Source organism: Protopterus annectens, chromosome 8.part1 (genome assembly GCF_019279795.1).
Source record: "Protopterus annectens isolate FY-2018-M chromosome 8.part1, PAN1.0, whole genome shotgun sequence".
Lineage (NCBI taxonomy): Eukaryota > Metazoa > Chordata > Ceratodontiformes > Protopteridae > Protopterus > Protopterus annectens.
The window spans coordinates 138,846,658-138,868,186 of NC_056742.1; the positions used below are offsets into that span (position 1 = coordinate 138,846,658).

General features: G+C 38.5%; 1 protein-coding gene across 4 annotated transcripts in view; it reads right to left on the bottom strand.

Moving 5' to 3' along the window:
* WWP2 (WW domain containing E3 ubiquitin protein ligase 2) overlaps window positions 1–21,529 on the bottom strand; it is a 1,859,587-nt gene that overhangs the window by 1,191,381 nt on the left and 646,677 nt on the right. For all 4 annotated transcript variants that reach the window (XM_044081781.1, XM_044081779.1, XM_044081780.1 and 1 more), the window contains one exon: window positions 10,919–11,035. In XM_044081781.1, coding sequence (XP_043937716.1) covers window positions 10,919–11,035 — 117 coding nt within the window. The remainder of the gene's footprint in view (window positions 1–10,918; window positions 11,036–21,529) is intronic.

Consider the following 21,529-nt stretch of genomic DNA (forward strand, 5'->3'; position numbering starts at 1 on the left):
GCGCATGACCGACGTCATATCCTCAGTCTTTTCTTGCCCCAGATGTCAGAAGACCCTAAAAAGACAAGGCCCAAAATACCTGCACCAAAAATATGTACAATATATACAAAAATATATACAAAAATATCAGCATATAACCTCACCTACACAACCACCCCTAAACACAGAGGGGAAGGAGGAGGTAAATTGGACTGCAGCAATGTGGATCCTCGAACATCTACATTTATGGTAGGTACAAAACTGTACTATGTTCTTCGTTCCACATTGCTGCAGTCCTTACTATTGGGTAGAATCCCAAAGCAGAGGAAAGGGAGGCTGGCAAATCATAAAGAAGTAGGAGCTGACAACATGCCTTGCAAAACAGCTGTGGCAAAACCAGCCCTAGACTTAGAGTAGATAGGAAGGTGATAATGCTTAGAGAAAGTATGCACTGAACTCCAAGTAGCTGCCTCCAAAATATCCTTAGTTGCCACCCCCCTTAGAAATGCTGTTGAAGTGGCAGTAGCCCTAGTGGAATGAGGCCTAATCCCAGCTGGAATCTCCTTGCCATGATGGGAATAACAAAATGCAATGCAAAACCCAATCCACCTAGAAATAGTTTGTTTTGACACAGGCTTGCCCTCTGAACTCAAAGCAAAAGAAACAAACAACTGCTGAGACTGCCTAAAATCCTTAGTCCTGCTTAAATAATAACGCAATTGCCTGTGTACATCTAAAGTGTGCAAAATCTTTTCCCCTTTATTTTGGGGGTCTGCATAAAAAGTAGGCAAATGAATAGTTTGGTTTAAAGCCACACTAGAAACCACCTTAGGCATAAAGGAAGGATTAGTACGTAATGATACCCTATCCTTATGAAAAATCAAAAGGGCTCTACTGCCATAAGGGCCTGCAACTCAGACACCCTTCTTGCAGAAGTAATAGCCAACAGAAAAGCAGTCTTCCATGACAAGTATTTCAATTCAGCAGTAGCCGCAGGCTCAAAAGGTTGTAGAGTAAGTTTTTCCAACACAAAATTGAGATCCCAAGCAGGAGTAGGAGCTCTACGGGGGTCTGATATTCTTTGCCCCTCTAAGAAACTGCTTGAACAAAGGATGCGAAAACAATGGTGGGTCACAATCATAGTGAGCTGAAATTGCTGCAGCATGAATCTTAATGGAAGAGAAGGACAAACCTTTGTCCAATAACTCAGTAAGATATTGAAGAGCCACACTCAAATTAGGCTCAGAAATCTCCAAATTCTTTGCTGTACTCCAAAATAAAAATCTCTTCCATTTTTCTGCATACACTTTCCTTGTACTAGGTCTTCTAGCTTCCATAATCACATTTAAAACTTGTTGAGGAAGTTGAGACCTGCTGTGTTTCAACACAGAATATGCCAGGCTGTTAGATGAAGAGAGTGAAGCTTGACATTGAGCAGATGACCGTCCTTCTGAGATAACAGATGAGGAATCAAAGGTAAAGGCCATGGAGGCTTCCTTACCAGACTCCTTAGTAGTGGGTACCAGTGTTGCCAAGGCCAATCTGGAGCTATCAAAATCATCCTTGGCTTGTCTTGTCTGACTTTTAATAGCACCTTTGGAAGAAGAGGCAGAGGTGGAAAGGCATACACATGAAGGTTTTTCCAACTGAAAGACAGAGCATCCACTTTCCAAGCTGTGTGATGAAACCCTTTGTGCAAAACTTTGGCAGCTGGTGGTTTAGTGGAGAAGCGAACAGATCTATGTCTGGAGTTCCCCATGACACTGTCAATTTCTGAAATACATGAAGATCCAGTTTCCACTCGTGGGGATCCATGATTTGCCTGCTTAACACATCTGCTAAGGAGTTCTGTGCTCCCGGCAGAAACCTTGCCTGAAGAGTTAGTTGCAAGCTTAGCGCCTCCCATAAAATCATTGCTTGCCTGCATAGAGGATAAGAATGTGTTCCCCCTTGCTTGTTGATGTACCACATGACAGTTGTGTTGTCTGTTAGAATCAACACCTGCCCTGGAAGAAGTAACTCCTTGAAAGCCATTAATGCAAACTGGACTGCTAACATCTCCTTCATGTTGATATGTAGATGCTGTAGTCTGGCAGGCCACTTGTCTTGTATCCACTTTCCATTTAGATGAGCTCCCAAGCAATGTCCGAGGCATCTGTCGTTAAAATCTGACTCGCCTCTGGCCGGGTCACAGAGAGTCCCTTGTTTAGGTGACATTCCTGAGCCCACCATAAAAATTCTTTTTGAAGGCAAGGTATTATTGGAATGACAGTGTCCAAATCCTGGCAGTGCTGTGTCCATACATTTTTGAGATACCATTGTAGCTTCCTCATATGCAGTTTGGCATTGGGAAGCACCAGAATACAAGATGCCATGAACCCTAATGCTTGAAGGACTGTCCTTGCAGTCAGCACAGACTGATGAGATAGTTGATGGAAGTAAAGTGATAGACTCTGTTGTTTGTCCGGGGTTAAAAAGGCCATCTGGGCTGCTGTATTCAGTCTCACACCCAGAAAGCACATGTCTTGAGAGGGTACTAGACTGGACTTTATTTCGTTCACAGAATACCCTAGGCATCTTAGCACTGCTATAACATATTCCAGATGCTGTAGAAGGTCTTCCTTTTCCTGAGCCAGAATCAGGCAGTCGTCCAAGTAAGGATAGATTTGAATTCCTTTTAGCCTGAAGTAAGCTATCACTGGAGCCAGAACCTTTGTGAATACTCTGGGCGCAGTAGATAAGCCAAAGGGCAATGCAGAGAACTGATAATGAGAATTTCCAGCTCGAAACGCAGATACTTCCTGCAACTTAGTCTTATAGGCACATGAAGGTAAGCTTCCTTGAGATCTAAAGTTACCATCCAGTGATCTTTGCCCAGCAGAGGTAAAAGCTGTTGTAACGTCAACATCTTGAACTTGGGAATGTCCAGAAAAGTGTTGAGGATAGATAAATCCAAAATTGGTCTCCACGTGTTCCCCTTCTTTGGTACTAGGAACAGGCGAGAATAAAATCCTAGGCCCCTTTCTGATACAGGGACTGGCTGAATGGCCCCTATTTGGAGTAACAGAGAAATTTGCTTGTGAGCCTCTTTCCTTTGTGGAGGAGGAACATCTGGCATGCCTTTGAAAGGGGGCAATGTATGGAAATAAAACCTGTAACCGTGGTGAATGATATCCAACACCCATCTGTCTTGAGTAATTAAATCCCAATTTCCTTTGAAAAGAGACAGTCTTCCTCCCAAAGGAGCTGCCAGACGAGAATCTACTGGCAGCTGAAAAGGCAGGTCATTGGGTCTGTTTACGAAAGGACTGACCCCTGCCCTCACCAGAAGTCTGAGCAGGTGAACTCCCTGTTCTAGGCCTAAAAGAACCTAGAGCCCTGCCCCTACCACGTCTAGACCTACCCCTAGACTGGGAATCATAAGCAGGATATGTCCATCCCTTAGTAGGCCAATTTCTACTAAACTTCAGTGGCTGCACCTGCAAAAAATCTTTAACAGTTTGCATAGACTTAGCTTTGTCCTCCATTTTCTTTAAAACTGCTTCCACAGGCGAACCAAACAACACATCAGACTGTAAAGGAGCATCCAAAATCCTTGTCTTAACATGCTCAGCTAAATTCTGATCCCTCAACCAGGCATGCCTGCGAAGAACAGAACTAGTGGCAGCCACCCTAGAGGAGGCCTGTACAGCATCAAAACCACATTGCAAAGAATGCTTACCCACTTGTTCAGACACATGAACTAAATCCAGCAACTCTTTACACTCAATACCTTCCGCCAAAGCATCCACCTTAGATTTCAGTTGTGAAAGGAGATAATTTTGATATTTAAGCATGTGAAACTGACAATTCAACGCCCTTATGGCTAAAGTGGAAGAAGTATACACTTTCTTTCCCCATCTATCCAAAGCCCTTGCCTCTTTATCAGTGGGAACAGGGTTTTTAACCACAGAGGCCTTAACACCTTTAGGTCCCTGGGAAACAGTTTCCGGGTCTGCCCTAGGACTCTTAAAAAGATACTTATGAGCTTCAGGCACCCTATAGTACCTATCAGGTTTAACAGGAGCAGGAGGCAAAGAATCAGGATTCAGGGAAGCCTCTGCAAAAACATCTTCCACCACATTCAACACAGGAGGTATAGCTAAGGGCCTATGCTGGGGCAAAAACAAGAATTCCCTAAGCCTTTTCCTGGAATCAGAGTAATCCTGGCCTTCCCATTTAAAGTGCTCCCTCATGGAATGCAGAGTCTCTGAAAATGAGAAATCCTCAGGAGGAGAAGCTGTAGGAGTGGAATCATCCACATCAGAATCAGAATAAGGAGGATACTCCTGCAAATCTTCCGCAGAAGACTCAGAAGCCTCTGAACACTGTTCAAAACTATCAAACTCGGTTCCACCCTAGGCCTCTTATCAGGAGGGGGCATAGAACCTCTAATCATAGTAATCAAATCTTCTGCCATTTTAAGCATATGTTTCTTAGGCACAGAACCTGAGATGCTAGGAGAAGCCCCCACTGAAGCTGAACTTGGCCTACCTCTCAAAGAAGTTTTGGCAACAGAAGGAGAGGCTCTAACTACCTTGGGAAGAGAGGGAAGAACAGTTACCTGAGAAGCCCCCTCAGCCTGGCCTACCTCCTGAGAAGGCACATCCTGTAACAGTAAAGTCTCTGCCTGAGACTCCAAAGAAACTCCTGGCAAAACCTCTGGCTCCACTGAGCCTTCTAAAGAACCGACGTCCGGGACTGCCGGTTCATCAACCCTAAGCTTCGCTGTTTTGTCCTTGCGCTTCTTGGACGAAGCGGGCCGGAGCATCCGACGGCATTTTATAATTGCAACGCTTCCCAAACACTAACCTGGCACAGTCTAACCATCTCTTAATAGTGCGTTTGTTAAACCTAGCACAAGAGCGGCACCCAACAACGTCGTGCTCAGGCCCTAAACAAGGTATACACAAGGTATGGTAATCCCTATGAGGTATCTGTTTCCCACAAGAAATACAGTTATTCACTTTTTCTGACATCCGGTTAAATACTGAGGCAAGAAAAACAAAATGTTCCCAACGGGTACTTAGCCAACTCTGATTCGGTCTGAAACTCCGGCTTCGGAAGTATTTCAGAACGCCAACCTGCACTCGCAAAACTGCTTCTGCATCGGACCATGCGGCAAAAAAGACTGAGGATATGACGTCGGTCATGCGCATTAGTACCCTGACGTACTGACGTCAGTCTAATGCGCCCTGACCGACGTCAGCCATACTCTGGTATTCGGGCCGACTGGACAGCGGACTACCCAATAGTAAGGACTGCAGCAATGTGGAACGAAGAACATCCATAAGCCACTTTTCAGTTATGTTCACAACCTTAAAGGGAACATCCAGGCTTGTGCTGAGCTTCTAGTAAATGGAACATTCTATACCAAACTCTGTGACAGAACACATTTGCTGGCAATACATTTAGCTCCAATTTCACCCCCTCCCCAGGAAATACCCTCAACCACTTCTCCCCAATCTATCAAGTACAACGCACCCTTTGGCATGTACCTGACCAGGCATTTGAGATAGATGAAGCAGCCACTGTGGTTCCTCACTAAAAAAAGAATACAGTGTGTAAATAATATACCCTATACTGACGGCCTCAAAGCCCTGTCCTCAGTCTCCTACTACAGACTATTGAGGGGTGATCTATGCCTAACCTACAAGGCATTTTTGAATGTAGCTCTGATGGATCTGCTACACATTCGCAAAACGACCATCTCAAGAATTACCCAATCATAGGATCTGAGACAAATAAAACATGTTGGTGGGCCAGGTATGTGCCTCAGAGATTACCTCTTCTCTGTAACATACTCCCCATTCACGTGAAACTGAGCTCTTCCCTAAGCCTAATCTTATGTAATGCATTTTAATTTTTTTTTATTTTCTCTGTTTAGTGGAGCTTTTCTCCCTGGGCCTTTGCTGAAATTGGACTCTTGTGATCCAGTTGGACTTTCCTGATAAACTCATGTCAATAGACAAACAAATGAATACAATTTGGACCAATGGGTGGGAAACTGAAAATTCATCTCTGACTTGTTGCCAGTGGCCCTTTATGGACAGGGGCAGTCTGTAAATGCCCTCAGGTAAAGGTATATACCAAAAGCCATTCTAGCCCATGGGCACTGACAGCTGGGAAAACTGGGGCATGATGTCTATGTTTAAAAAAGCTCTAGGGCTGTTAGTCTAGTAACCTTCTATGATTCAATGATCCTATAATCCTATTCCAGAAGGTAGTACTATAAATTAAGACTGGACCTGCTCAATTTTAAACTGAAAAGTGCCTTAACAGTATCTGCAAGTTGAGTTACTTAAAATTAAGCATTTAAGCCTATGACTTCCACCCAGGGGTTTATCTAAAGAAGCAAGTGTTCCACGGGGAACATGTAAAGCTTTAAACACAATGAAAAAGCTTAAGTGGAAGACGTTCAGCATTGGTCAGTACTCACTTGTCTAATTGTTTCCACTGAATGACTAGTTTTGCAATTTTTTTCTCTCTAATAAAATGGTCTTCTAAGGGTACAGAAAGAAATGAAGTGCAAATCACCCAGATACGTGCTACACTTCCTGGGATTTCTTCTGAGCAGCATTCTACTGCTGTTCTCCTATCATGTCTTGACAGCTGTTATCCTACTGCTTTCTGAGCACTGGCATTTTTGCAGCAAGTCTAACACTTAAGTATGGAGTGCTAAACACTTCCCAGTAGTACTCATGGCTTTAAACTCCCACTAGAATTGCTCTAGTCAGTCTTTTGTAAATGGCCTGAATAATTAATCACAACTTCCTGCAGCAACTAAGATTTTTATAGGTTCATAAGTAGTTACTATTCTTGCTGTCCAGGAGACCTTTGAAAAGCCTATCCCAATTTCCCAATTGCCCGAAAGCACTGTCTGATGTAATAACTTGCTCAAGATCACACAGCAGGCAAAGGGAGGCCGAAGGAATCAAATTATGGACCCCAGGAAGCAGCTTGTAGTTCACAGCCTTAATTCCTACATACTAACTGCCTTAGCATCATCACAGAAATGTGGAAGGAAGCCCTGAAGTTCCTACAACACACAACAGCCCTCAACTATAAAGATATTTATGTGAAGACTGTTCTCAATGTCTGTCCACAAACCTTGTACCATTCTTCCTTCATAATGCCACCCCACACAAGGAAGGATACGTCTGTGATCACTGCTGTCACTGGTAATTTAGTCTGAAACTGCCTGCCCATTCGAATTAAAGGAGAGTGTAACCACCACTGAAGATGCTTTCTGCATGAACTGGCAATGATGTGAGGGCTGCTTAACAGTAGTCAGAATTCTATCCTGTGGAAGGAAGACAACTAAGAGGGTGGTATCTAGTTGATCACCCAGGGAAACTACCTTTTGTGCAGGAATCAAACTGGACTTGAGAATATTCGCAGAGATGTCCAGTTATCTGAAAAAGATGAAGAAGATAATCCCTGGATTGTTGAAGAGACTCCACTGAGGGGGCAGCCAGGAGACAGTTGTATAATTATGAAATATCTAGTACTCCTGGAGTTGTAGATGAGCTGCTATGCTGTACATACATTTAGTGAACACCCTAGGGCAGTGGTGACACCAAATGGCAGTGCTCTGATTTAGTAATAAGTGGCTCCTATTTGGAAGGATAAAAATCTCCCCAACTCCTCTGCTACTTTTATGTGGAGGCAAGCATCCTGAAGATCCACTAAGCAAATCCATTTGGTTTTCCCTTAGGCAGGGTAGAATTGACTGTACTGTGACCATCCTGAACTGAGTCGTTCTCACACAGGTGTTAAGAAGGTTGAGGTCCAAAATGGGCCTTAGGTCCTACTTTTCTTTTTTTGTAACAAAAAGAACTTGGAAGAAAATCATGATCCAATCTGCTCAGGAGAGACCACCTTTTTCCTGGAACAGAAGAAATCTCTTAATGCAACTTTTGCCTGGTTGGTTGGGATGTCTGGCAATGGGAATGGGGGGCTTCAAAAATGGAACATAGCCTCCGGATATTATCCCTCTTACACATCTGTCTCAGGTGATGGCAGGCCATGACTCTGGGAAAAGGGAGAGTTGACCCCAAACTGCCTCCAGAGTGGAGAAGTCAGGCAGACCTTCAGGAGTTCCGAGGCCTTCTTTTGGGAGAAAGGCATGACCTAACCCTGGTTTTGAAGACCTCTTTGGCCTCTGAGCCTGCATCCATTAAGGGAACACAAGCCTTCTTTGTTCCTAGTATGAGAATGCTGAGAGGTGACGAACTTGATGCCTACGGTAGACAGAGTCTTGCTTTCTTGCTCTTTTGCAACTTTTCATTGATGGAACAAACAAGGATGACCATCAAAGGGAGCATTTGTGAAAGACATTTTGAAGTTGTTCCTAAAGTCAAAGAGGTGCAGCCAAGCATGATGCCAAATGGCTATGCCTGCTGAAGCTGTCCTGGATGCTCCACCCACTGCATTATGCATTAGACATAAAGAGGTTCATAACACTGGACATGATGATCATGGTAACCTCTAGATGCTTCTTTGACTCTGTCATACGTGGGTTTCCAGGGTAGAGAATGCCTACTGAGACAAATCTCTCTGGAACCCGTTTATATGAACGGTGTAGTTCATGGCATGCAACACAAAGGTGCCCAAAGCAATTTTGGCTTCACATCTCTAGATTCTTTGCTGGGAGGATGGATAGATGAATAGTCTGTGACTTCTCTTTTTGTAGCTGCCACCACAATGACTGAGTCTACTGCTGGTGAACTGGCCAGTAAAGCTGTTTAGGGGGAAAAGCATTTTAGATATTTGGCTCCTGACAAGACCCACTGACCATTAACTCTATGAACTTGTCAGCCAGAGGGACCACCCAGGATGTAGACTGTACTATTCCACAGGCCTCAAACAATGCCTCCTCATACTGATTGGGGGAGGGGCTTCTTCAGACCAAGATCCCCTATGGCTCATTATCTCTACAATTTCTCTAAATGACGAGTTTTATGGAAGAAACTGTAGGGAATCATCTCTATACTCTGAGCCAGTACTGGGAGTAGGAGACTTTGAGAGTGCAAGTCTTTCCTCTTACACATCCTGTTTCATGGCATTTCAAGGGATGAGTCACCAGAGTCCACAGAGGACCTTGTCCGCTTCAAAGCAGTTGGTTTTGGGTTGAAGGAATGATTCTGACCAGTGGATGTTTGATGAGCATAAGAAGTCAGATGATTGGGGTCAAAGACTGGAATAAAGAATGGTGAAATCTATGGATCCCCTCCCTCGGAGGAGGAAATTATCCTTTCAAACACCTGGAAGACCAGGACAAATTCTATCAGATTGGAGCAGATCCCCCCACTGATGGATCTCTCCCTCCCTTCAGAGAAGCAGCAGCCATCATAAGAGTGATCTCCAGGCCACAGAAAGTGGTCAGCTCAAATGAGGGAAAAAGAAATGAAGCATCGAAGGCCGACAACTCTGACACCACCAACCAAGCTGAGGGCAATGGTTCAGTCAACAGAGATGAAATCACAAACCCAAATCCTCAAACTCAAAACTGTTCCAAAGAATCCAGAGTCAAGTGAGTCGGAATGAATTCCCTTGGTGTCAAAAATACATATAGTGTTGACCCTGGGCCACAGATTCAGGTAGGAGTAATGGTTCCAAGGTAACTGCGGCCAAACAGCAGACTAGGGAGGAAGAATTTAGAGATGGGATAGGGCCAAATCCAATCACCTTTGGAGATGAAGGCGATGGACTGACTTCCATCACTATCTGTGTACTTAGGAACACTTGCGTCAAACAATCTGAATCAGCCGCACATGTACTACTAAAGGACCTGAAAGATCAGAGAGAAATAGTTGACAATGGCCTGGAATAAGGGTACTCCAGTTTACCAGTAATTTTAGGAGGAGTCTTGAATGCAAGCAGGATCCACAAAGCTCAGTATCTGGAGGAGGCGTGTAAATAGGGCCTGAACTCTGTCTTTTACTAGTCTTTTGGGGGCGAAGATGGATCCAGTGAATCACTAGGCCTATTTTGGATCAGATTCCCTAGTTTTCATAGACGTTTTTGAAGTCTTTTTAACTAAGTGGACTCTGATCTGGCAGCAAAAGATCTTTATCAATCAACTTATTTCTCCTCGCCCCCAATGCTCTGTCCCCAAAAGCAACACAAGTATCACAAATAGCAGACAAATGAACGACACCTAAGCAAACCATAAGTCATAAGGGTCTTCTGACTTATGATTTTGTGTTCGCATTTTGAGCATTTTTTAAAACTTGTTTTCCCATAATGGCAAGACAACAAACTTTGGTAATTCACTCAGCAGGAATATACTTCCCAAAGACAATATTGTACTTTAAGAAACAACATTCTGGGGGGTGTGGCCAAGATGTCCACTGTGTAGCAGCATTTTCTTATCAGCTCTGTCTTTCAGACTTTTTTTGACAGCATTTTAAGAATATATCTATCCTAATTCTGGATTTTTTTGTCTTCAACAAATTTTTTAGACTATATATTAGGATAATATATACACATTTTTTATAAGTATTACATTTTCCTGTCAAATACTATTAAGGAATCTTTATCATCAGAACAACATGAGCTTCAACAAATCTTCACATGAAGAAACAACTTTTAAAAAAGAACTTCAATAATTAATAACTAATCTACAAGAACTTTCAACAAAATTAGATAAAATGGATATGAAATTGGACAACTTTAAAGAGAAATGTACTCAGCAAATGGATCTCATACATGAAGACCTTACTCAAAAGATAAAGCAGATATCTGGAATAGAAACAGCACTGAATGACAGACAGCAGAACTCAAGAAAATGAACATAACATTGAATTTCTATTAAAACAAAATACTCTCCTTCAATCAAAAGTGGATGATCTTGAAAATAGGTCACAAAGAAACAACATAAGAATATTTGGCTTACCAGACAACATAGAAGGGTCTGATATGGTGAAATTCCTCTCTTCATGGATACCTGAAATTTTAGAATTCCCAGAATCTTTTTCACATAACGAAAGAGCACATAGATCCTTGGTAACACCTAAAAATAACAAAAGTAGTTTCACTAAATCTGTCATTGTAAAGTTTCTCTCATCTCATGACAAGGAAATAGTATTAAAGACAGCATGGTTAAATCACAAATTAAAATAAAAGACAACATCATTCACTTTGATAATGATTATTCCCCAGCTGTGATTTCAAAAAGGAAAATCTTTCTGCCTTTAACTAAAGAGCTTAAGAAAAATCAAATAAAAACTCATTTGCTATTCCCTGCAAGGCTAAAAATATTCCATCAAAATCATTACAAAATATTTGAAGACCTGGATTCTGCCATCTCCTTCATTAAAAACAGCTAAATACAAGAAAAATTTGAAGACATGGAATGGGCAAATGCCAGCCATGAAAGAAATGCAGACAATAATACTTGGAAAACTTTTGATCTTAAAAAGAAGCTGAAAAATGATCAACAACAACAAATCATTCAACAAGTAATAGCCAAAGTATTATACTCTACAAAAACCTTTTAAAAATTAAAAGGGTTTTTGACAGAGTTAAAAACCTTTTACTGAATCTTCAATTATCCAGTTATTATGATTCTAAAGATGGGGAAAGGAAACCGGATTTCCATGTGAGCTTATTAATATCTTGCTTTATTGGTTTTTATTTTCTTACTGTTAGTTACATATTTGTCGTGGTTGCAATACATTATAGTAATATATTCTTACTTTTAAATATGGATTAAAGCTTATTGCTAGTTATGCTTCCTGTTTGACATTCTGTTGTTTGTGTAATGTAATATAACACTTGATTTAATTTAACAAGTGATATAGTACCCTACTAATTACTTGTTAAATAGAGAGATTATGGCAGCAGTGTACTTTGATTTTCTCTTTGATTTGTTGTACAACAGCTCGCTTGGAAATACAAAGTGTTGTTTTGTGGCTGCCTTGGATTAATGGGAATTATTAGCTGTAAATGTCCAGATGCTGAATAGTGTGAAAGTATTTATTTATTTATGTATCCGTTCGCAGTTCTCATCTAATTGATTACGATGTTATGTTAGCATTCACGGCGTGCCTTATGTTGGGAATTTGATAAGGTTACCAGCCTTGCAGAATAAAATGTTTCATGGTGATTCTCTTTTGTGCTTGGGTCGTGAATCAGTATGGTTCTAACAAAGCTGATTGGGGTTTGAGAGAAGAGTTGATGCATAGGCTTTGTTTTTTGGAATCCCTATCTCGGTCATGTAGTTGTTTTTTTCTTTTTTAGATTTCCTTGTGCGCTTATGTAAATAAGCCGTGAGATTTGCATTTCATTGGATGCGGTTGAAATGGGTGAGCTTTGATGTGTATTTACTAAGGACTAAAAGGTTTGAAGATTTAAAATATGAGATATCTATTTTTATAGAAATGTTCTACCTGCTTGAATTGGGCTGTTGGTTGTTCGTGTTGTTGGTGATATTTTAGTTGGGCTATTTGAATTGTAAGAGCTGGTGGTTATATGTAAACCTTTTATGTATGCTACAACCCAGCTTCACTTTCCATTTATTTGAAACCTTCGCAAGTGAAGCTTTAAGGCACTGGCGGACTCTCGTGCTAAACACGTTTTGTCTGTCAAATCTAAAGATTCCCGCTAGAATTCGCTATAGTGTTTTACATGGAAAACCAGCTTGAGGACTTGTCATATGTCTCCATTTTCGTGCATGTGAAGTAATCATGATACTTCAAGTGACGACTTAAAATGACATTTCAACTTGGTCTTCAGTATCTACGTCACTTTAGAATGTTGAAACGCTACTTATAACTTTTGGTTCGATATGGTAAAGAAATACAGTTTATAATTCCTGCGTAATGTAGAAATTAGTTAATTATAAAATAGATAAAGCAATTTTGGTATGTATAACATACTTATATTATAAAAATGTTACTTTAAGGTTTCTTGTGGAACTCTTTCATAGGCTGTTGATTGTATAAATTACTTCTTTCTCTTTGTGAAGTTCATTCTTGTTGTAATTAGATTCATGGAAAGAGTAAAGGCTGGTTAAGTCATCTCAGCTTCAGACTATAAACAAGTACACCTCTTTTGCTATTTAATTTGCTTACAACTAAAAAAATCAGTCAAACTTCTACAGTTTCTCTTATGTATTTTCTGTCTCTCCTGATTGATAGACATTAGCTTTTGGGCTAATTCGTGACAATATTAAAAATGTTGAAGTTAGTTTAACATTCTTCTTATTAATATTTGAAATTATGAGTGAATCCCTACAATGAATTATGAACGTGCTTATTTGTTGAAGATGGAGACATTTATTTAGCATCTTTGTATCCAGATGTCTGAAGCAACAGGTCAGTGTCGCAATTAATGATGGTGCTACAGTTGGAATTTCAAGGATGCTTGATACTATAAGATTAAAGATAGATAACTTGGCATATGGTATGTAATTATTTCTATTTTAAGTATTATTTCAAATTGAATGTTTTACATTCTACTTCAGTTAACTGTTATTATTGCATATTTAATGTTTAGAATATATTATTATTAATAATATCTTTTCTATTATACTTGCTAAAAATTTAGTTTCCAATAATAACCATCTTAGAATTAATGGTACTTTTCCGTTATTGGGGCAACACTGTTAATGTGGTGGAAGGTGGGTGAAAGCTTTACATAGCTGCTTGTATAGGTAGCAAAGCTGTTTGAAAACTAATTATTCATCTTGACTGTTCAGGTTTGGGGTGGTGCTCAGATGTTTGCTTCACATTTTGGTCTGATCCTTACTTTGGGATTTCCTTGTTTGATGCTGCTCGGATTCCTCATACAGATGTGGTCTATGCAGTGGTTTGCTGGGAATTATGAATCAGCTGTTATTATTTGAAGTGTAATTTTACTGCGGCACCTGATGCTTTTAAAGAGTTGTCTTGACAATGTTAATACTAATGTTATGAAATACCTCAAATGTTTTTAACTTAATCATTACACTGTTACTGGTTGACATGTATGTAATAAATTAATAAGAAATTGAAAGTTATTCAGCATGATAATAACTTATACAGTAAAAGAAACACAGGTGGCACCCCTCATTTTATCAGGATACTGCTGGCCTTGTAAATATTTCAGAAATGCACTCCAGATAACCTGCTCAGCCAGTTTCATGCTCCATTTACATAACACCCAACCTGTTAAATCAAAGGGTTTTGATAAAGGAAAACAAATACGGACGTTTATATTGCTATAGATAACAGGTTTTGTGTTGACATGACTTTTCATAAGGTTCTGAAGTACGACAGTCAAATTTTTATCATCATTCTGATGATCTCAATCTGTAATAAGTTGCCAATGGTTTCACAGAAAAGCACAGTTTCATGGGAAAGGGGCCAGGGGCGTAAGCTGGAGATTGGGGCATTTTGCAATGATTAGTACAGTAGAGAGGTACTGCAACAACAGTAAGTTCATCAGTGTTTGTGTTCAGGGAGTCGGCTACTCGCTAACGCAGCAATGACACTGTTGTTTTCAACCACTCATATTCAAATTATGTAATCCTAGGAGATGAAGTGCCCTTCACCAGATCTGGAATAAATGGCCAAAATGTAGAAAACTTACTAATGACTTCAATTAAAAAAAATGGCAAACTGAGTCAATGACCTTATACATCATGCATTTAATTCCAACTGTTGCAAACAACAAAAAGAATAAAGCAACAGCCAAAAAACAACGCCAGTTCCACAGAAAAATTTAATCCAGCTTAGCGCCTTGGCATAATAGACTTCAATGAGCACAAGTTACAAAACACACCCTCTCATATATATATACTCTAATTAATTAAACAATTACATAAATTAATCAATCAAAATACAAAGAAATAAAGAGAACATCTAATATTCAAAAAAACTACTATTAATAAAAATTATAATAAACTTTTCCAATTTACTTCTAAATTTAAACCATTTGGTGACATAGTATTATATTTCAATATATAAATAGTTTCTTTAAATAATAAAACATTTTTTATTAGCCTATCATCACCTTTCTTAATAAAAACTTTCTCAAGAACACAACATTCAAATACGTCTACATTACTATTATGAAACTCCATAAAATGAGAAGCAATTGGACTAGCTAATATTCCTCTTTTTATATCTCTAATGTGTTCTTGCATTCTAGTTTTAAATTTTTTTTTTGTCTCCCCTATATAATACAATTTACATGGACATCTAATGCAATAAATTACACCTACAGAATTTCAAGAGAAATTACTATTAGGTTTAAACATAACTCCATTAATATTATCAAAATATAACTTCACATATTTACATATATTAGAATGGCCACAAGTAGTAGTACCATATGTATGTATGTTATAGTAAACCTTATCAGCAGGAGAAATATAATAAGCTTTTATCAATTTATCAGATAAATTTTGACCTCTTTTGAAAGATATTTTAGGAATATTAGGAAAAAGTTTATAAAGATTTTTATCTGAAATCAGAAATTTCCAAAAATATTTAATAATATCCCAAATTCTATTACTAAATGCATTATAAATAGTAACAAAATAAATATCCTGTATTTCTTGATCAAAAGCTTTTAAATATTTATTCCCCACAGTATTAACTTTATTAGCATATGGAGAAAAAACAGAATCTTCTCTATTCCTATTAATCATTAATTTATTAACATTACTATAATTATCTTTATCTAATAAATTATTAATAGATGCATTTAATATTTCCATACTGTAACCTCTTTTTAAAAACATAACAATACAATCATAAATATTTTTTTCTAAATCTAATTCATTATTGCACAGTCTAGATAATCTAATAATTTCTCCATAAGGTAAAGCAGACAAGGTATGTGAAGGATGACAACTAGTTCCAAAAAGGAACTGATTTCCATCAATAAATTTACGATATACAGTAGTTTGAATCTGATTACCTACCTCTCCAGATAATAAAATATCTAAATAATGAACTTTATTCCCAAACTGTAGGCCATCAAAATGTAAGTTATATCTATTATTATTTAAATCTGAAAAAAAATTCATGAATATATTCATAGCCACCGCTACAAAGAAAAATCAAATCATCTATGTAGCGGTAGTATAACAAAACATGATTTTTATAAAATTTATTAGTATATACATATTCCAATTCAAATTTGTCCATAAACAGGTTTGCATACATGGGGGCAAAAAATGCCCCCATAGCAGTTCCTTTTAGTTGATGGTAAAAAACTTCATTGAAACAAACAATTATTGGAAAGACAAAAAGAAGTTAAGTCCATTATAAAATGAGTGGTAGGATTATCACCTAAAAAATAAAATAAAGCTAGCAATCCATCTGAGTGTTTGATGTTTGTATATAAGCTAACAACATCAACACTCACCCAAAACATATTTTCTGTCCAAATAACTTCACTTATTTTATCAATAAAATCAAAAGAGTCTCTAATATAGGACTCTAATTTCTGCACATATGGTAACAAATAATTATGAATGACAATACCCATATTCCGACAAAAATAATTATTTGCCGAAACAATAGGACGGCCTGGAGGGTTTGTCATGCTTTTGTGCAGTTTTGGGAGACAATAGAAAGTAGCTAAATTACAATTTTCCAAACAAAATTTTCTATCAAGGTCATTTTTAGAGATATATCCTAATCTAACACCTTTATCAAGTAAATAGGTGCATTCTTTCATGGCTGTAGAATATTTATTGAAATCACTAACTTCATATGTTAAAGGGTTACTTAAATGTTCCATACACATATCTAAATATTGCTTGTGATTAAGTAATACTATTTTGTTTCCTTTGTCAGACCGTTTGATAACAATATCATGTCTAATTGATAGATTTTTCAAAGCATCCCATTCACTTTTTGTCATATTATACATCCAACTACCATTATTAGCTGAAGTCATCATTTCTTGAATAGAGAAATGTACCATTTCAGAAAACTGAATAATGGTAGAATTATTATATGGAGGTATAAATTTGCTATGAAAATCAATACCATCAGTATTGAGTAAAGAATATGCTTGAGAATACATAGATGGTAACATTTCATCCGAAAGACATGAATAATAACTGTCCACAGTAGTATCACTATCACTATTAACTACATCAAAACAAAAATCATCATGCAGAGAGACTTTTTTATCATTTGAGAAATAATATTTCAAATGAAGTTTTCTAACGAATTTAAAAGTCTCTTGTTTAAGTAAATGATGTCTAGGTATAACAGTAGGAACAAATTTAAGACCCAGATTAAGTACAGATATTTCTTCATTAGAAATATTACAGCCAGAAATATTAACTACATTAGACTCCTTAATTAAAGCAGAGTCCGTAAAATCAGTTCCATCTACCCCTCTTAAATGCTTGTTTAGATTGTCCTTCACCCGGCGAAGAACCCGTTCCAAAGTTTTTCTTTTTATTTCCTCTTTTGGAATTATTGCCTTCGTTCCGAAAGCGTTGTTGGTGACCTAAAGAATCTGTTGCAGCCGGAAGGGGAGGAAAATCATTATAATCAGCATCTGAGTCCGCAGTTAAACCATAACCTTCCGAAGAAGCAAATGACACAGAAAACTGTTTTTTATTATTTGTATTTATCTGTCTTTTAAAGGGGCGGGAAGATAGTTTCCGTTTCCAAAGAAACGCTCGCCCATTATCATAGTCTTTAATATCTCTTTTAATTTTCGTTGATTTATATTGTATTTGTTCAGTCTCATACTTATTAAGATTTTCTTTTAGGTTAACAAAAATATCATTGACCTTGACAGTACCAATATCTACTAATAATCTAGAATGCATGGCATGTTTTTGTAATTCCAACTGTTGCCCTGATAAAGGATTCACCCATTAACATACACTTTGGAAAGACCTGGAAAGTAGTGTAGTGTTATATACTTCGGTAAATTGGTATATTCATAAGGAAATAGAGTAAATATTATGCAAAAAATGATTAAAGTTGCATATATTTCTAGTCCAATAGAATGCTTATTTTATATTTGTTTAAAATGTAATTATTTTGTCATTAATTAACTATTTGTTATATTCTAAAAGACTTTTTTCATTGGTAATTAGAGTATTCCAAATATAATAGAAGTTTATTTTGCATTTGTTTACCGGGTAGTGTTCGACTCGGCTTGGTAACCCATTTTTAGTGGAGACCCGGGGAGGAAAGCTCCATTAATGTACAATACAATATTAGACATGTAATTAGCACTAAAATAGTTACATAACAAAACAAAGAATCAACAGGGTAGTACATCCTTAGACATTTGATTAGCACTAAAATAGTTACATAACAAAATCAGAGATGCAATTGGGTAGTACATCCATAGGATATTAGATTACAAAGTTGTAAGAAAATGTAAAGGGTCATTTGATAAGTTGTATATTTTTATGGGAGGTGAGCAGAAGGGAGAGGATTCAGGCAGAAAGGATGGGAGAATAAAACGCTTATGAGGTCAAGAGGTAGTTTGAGGGAGAGATGTAGTGGATAAAAGTAGAGAATGAGGGAGTAGAAGTATTTTGTGAAGAGGTCAAGAAAACATGTGAATGGAGGTAAAGGACATTATCCAAGAGAGCAATATGGGCATAACCAGTTGTTACTGAGATGTTCTTTTAGCCTGCATTTGAAATCAGGGGAGTCTCCGTGGGAGTTTTGGTACTGAGTAACTTTGAGCAGTGGTCTGTTGGAGGATCTGAGGTCTTTGTTACAAGTTTGAGGCTGGATAAGGGAGGAGAAGGACAGGGCAGGTGAGAGGGTTTTGAATAATTTTGTGGGTGAGGACAAATTGATTTAAAGTTAAGAGGTGAGGCAGTTCTAGCCAGTTCAATTGTTTTAGAGCAGTGCAGTGATGAGCTTTATGAGGGAGATTGGTTGCAAACTTTTGAAGGTTGTTTTTATGTAAGTTGGTTAAAATGTGTGAGCAGTATAATAGTGTAAACAGTATAACAGTGTAGACAAAAGCTGAGATCTAGTTGTGGCTAGCCTTGCTTGAGGTGTTAAGAATGGTTTTGCTCTGTAGAGAGCAACGAGTTTTGCATGGACCTTTTTGATTGTTTGGGATATATGAATGTCAAATTTTAGGTGGTTGTCTATAACACCTAGTAGTTTGGCCTGGTTAGTAGGTTCAATTTTAGTGCCATTTGTGGATAGATAGTTCTTTTTAGATTTGTAAAGTTCTTTCTTCCTTCTTACGAAACAGAGAAAAGAAGATCTATATTTCTTATTTGAAGAGTAACATAATTTTTATTTAGCCAGAAGCTGATTCAATGTTGCTACAAATCTGAAGGTTAATTTAGGTGATAGCACATGAATTGGGAATTTTTTACTCCAGAAGGGACTGGGTTGTAAATATTGTTTTATTGTTTAGTTATAACAAAAGTTTTTTTTTTTAATTGTCCTGTTAATGTTCACTATTAATTTGAAAAGAAACTACGACCAAAACTATCTGAATAGGATTTTTGTTAACTTCACTCAAACATTGTCGATAAAAAAAAAAGTACTCCTTCCCACAACCAAGGAAGGCAAACCTTTCCAACTATATGGTGAGAAAGTTAAGTTATTTCAAGATTTCTTCAAACTGGTCCTGGTAAAAGGAAAATTGACCTTGTCAGATCAGTGTGCTACAAGAATAATATACACATGTATTTCAAGTATCTATCCACACTAATTATGTTCTTTCAAATAAGAAACATACCTTTGACACAACGGTGTATGCCCTGACTTTATTACAAGAACACTGCCCAATAGCCTGTCTTCCCAACCTCACCAAGTCTGAGGTCATAAAACCGTCCACATTGGAGCATCACTTAGTTGCTCCTTTTCATTTCTAAGCCAAGACAACTGGCTTGTAGAGCTGAAGTTTTCCCAGACTGATAAGGAATACAAGTTAATTGGAACTTTCACAAAAGAGTGGCAACAGCTGATTGATAGCTACAATGATCACATATTTTTTATCACCTGATGCAGTAATATCATTTTCCAATGTCCCTCTGACATACACTTGAACTTTACATTTTTCAGTTCTCACTCAGCAGAACAAAGTAGCTGCAGTGAAAGTCAGAGTTGTTGTATCCTCGGAACCTTCTTCAACTTCAGAAGATAATCACATAACTTCTACAATATTTCCATCTGTCTTTGTCTGCAGTTATGAAGCTGCTGTATGGACTCTTTTTATAGTCATATCCACGTTGGTCAATGGATCATTCTACTTATATTTCCACTGGTCATTTCAAAACAAAAAAAAATCTGATTAATTATTAACACCCATTCCAGGTTGGAAGCCTGTCCTGCTCACTATTGGCAAAGCAAGTTATCACCCAACATCTCCCACTGGAAAAGAAGTCCTGCTTGAAAAGTTACAAGACTCAACTCTAAACTCTTCCACCTCAGTGGAGTATGTGCAGTACATAAAAATTTCCAGCTGTATTTATCTTTGGTGTTTGTAAGGCCACCTGCACACCCCTGAACCAGACCTCTGCCTCCCTCCATCCCAGACACTCCTGTAACCTAACAAGCCTCCCGCACAGTTCTCACCACTTACTTATCCTCCACAATGACTTTACCTACCAACTGTCTACTTATTATTTAACTGCTTTTCCCTTGCTATCCCCTCTATCTTCACCCCCAACCCTCTCAACTCCCAGTCAGTCTCCTCTGTCCTACACACCTAGTCCCACCCTTTAAACCTCCCCTGTTGTACTCTGCTAGCCTGTTCTCACTGAACCTCCAGACTCTCCTCTTTAGAACGTTACACGACAGCTTACCCAGCTCTTTCTGCTGTACTACACATTATTTTTCTTATATCTGGCTACCTGCTGTATCCGGGCCAAACCCACTCAGTTCGTCCTCGCTACACTTGGGCTCACTTTGCTTGCCTCCCCTACCCCCATTCCCACCCACCACCATATCAATTCTCTTTATAGCTAAACACCACACCCACTGTTCCTCCCACTCTCACTTCCTGCTCTATTTCTCCAATCAAAACAGATTCCTACCACCAAAACCCTCCCCAGCCAACATACTAACACCACCCCACTTCCTGCTCTTTATCCAATCAAAGCACACTACTCCCACCTAGCACTACCCCACCCCTTCTACACTTACTTCTCCTTATAACCCTAACCTCCCATTACCTTTCCCTCCTTCCTCCTCCCCAATCTCTAACACTTACTTTATCACTTCCAGTTGTATCACATCCACCCCACATTCTCTCTCAAACTCGCACTCCTCTCTTCACTCCATCTCTGTAACCCTATCACCTCTACTCACACCTCATTACTCTCCACGCTATCATGACCTCTTCTGCCCTCTCCCCTCTCCCTTCCTCATATTATTATCCCTTCTTCTATTGCTCACCTCTCATCTTACTTCTTTCCACACTCATCTCACTCTCCATCCTATTTCCCCAATTTCCTCTTACTATACTACTCATTCTAACACACACCACTCCTTCACTATATCACCCTCACTCGTTTCCTTATCTGAATTCCACTTACCCAAAATGAAACCAGCTCCCA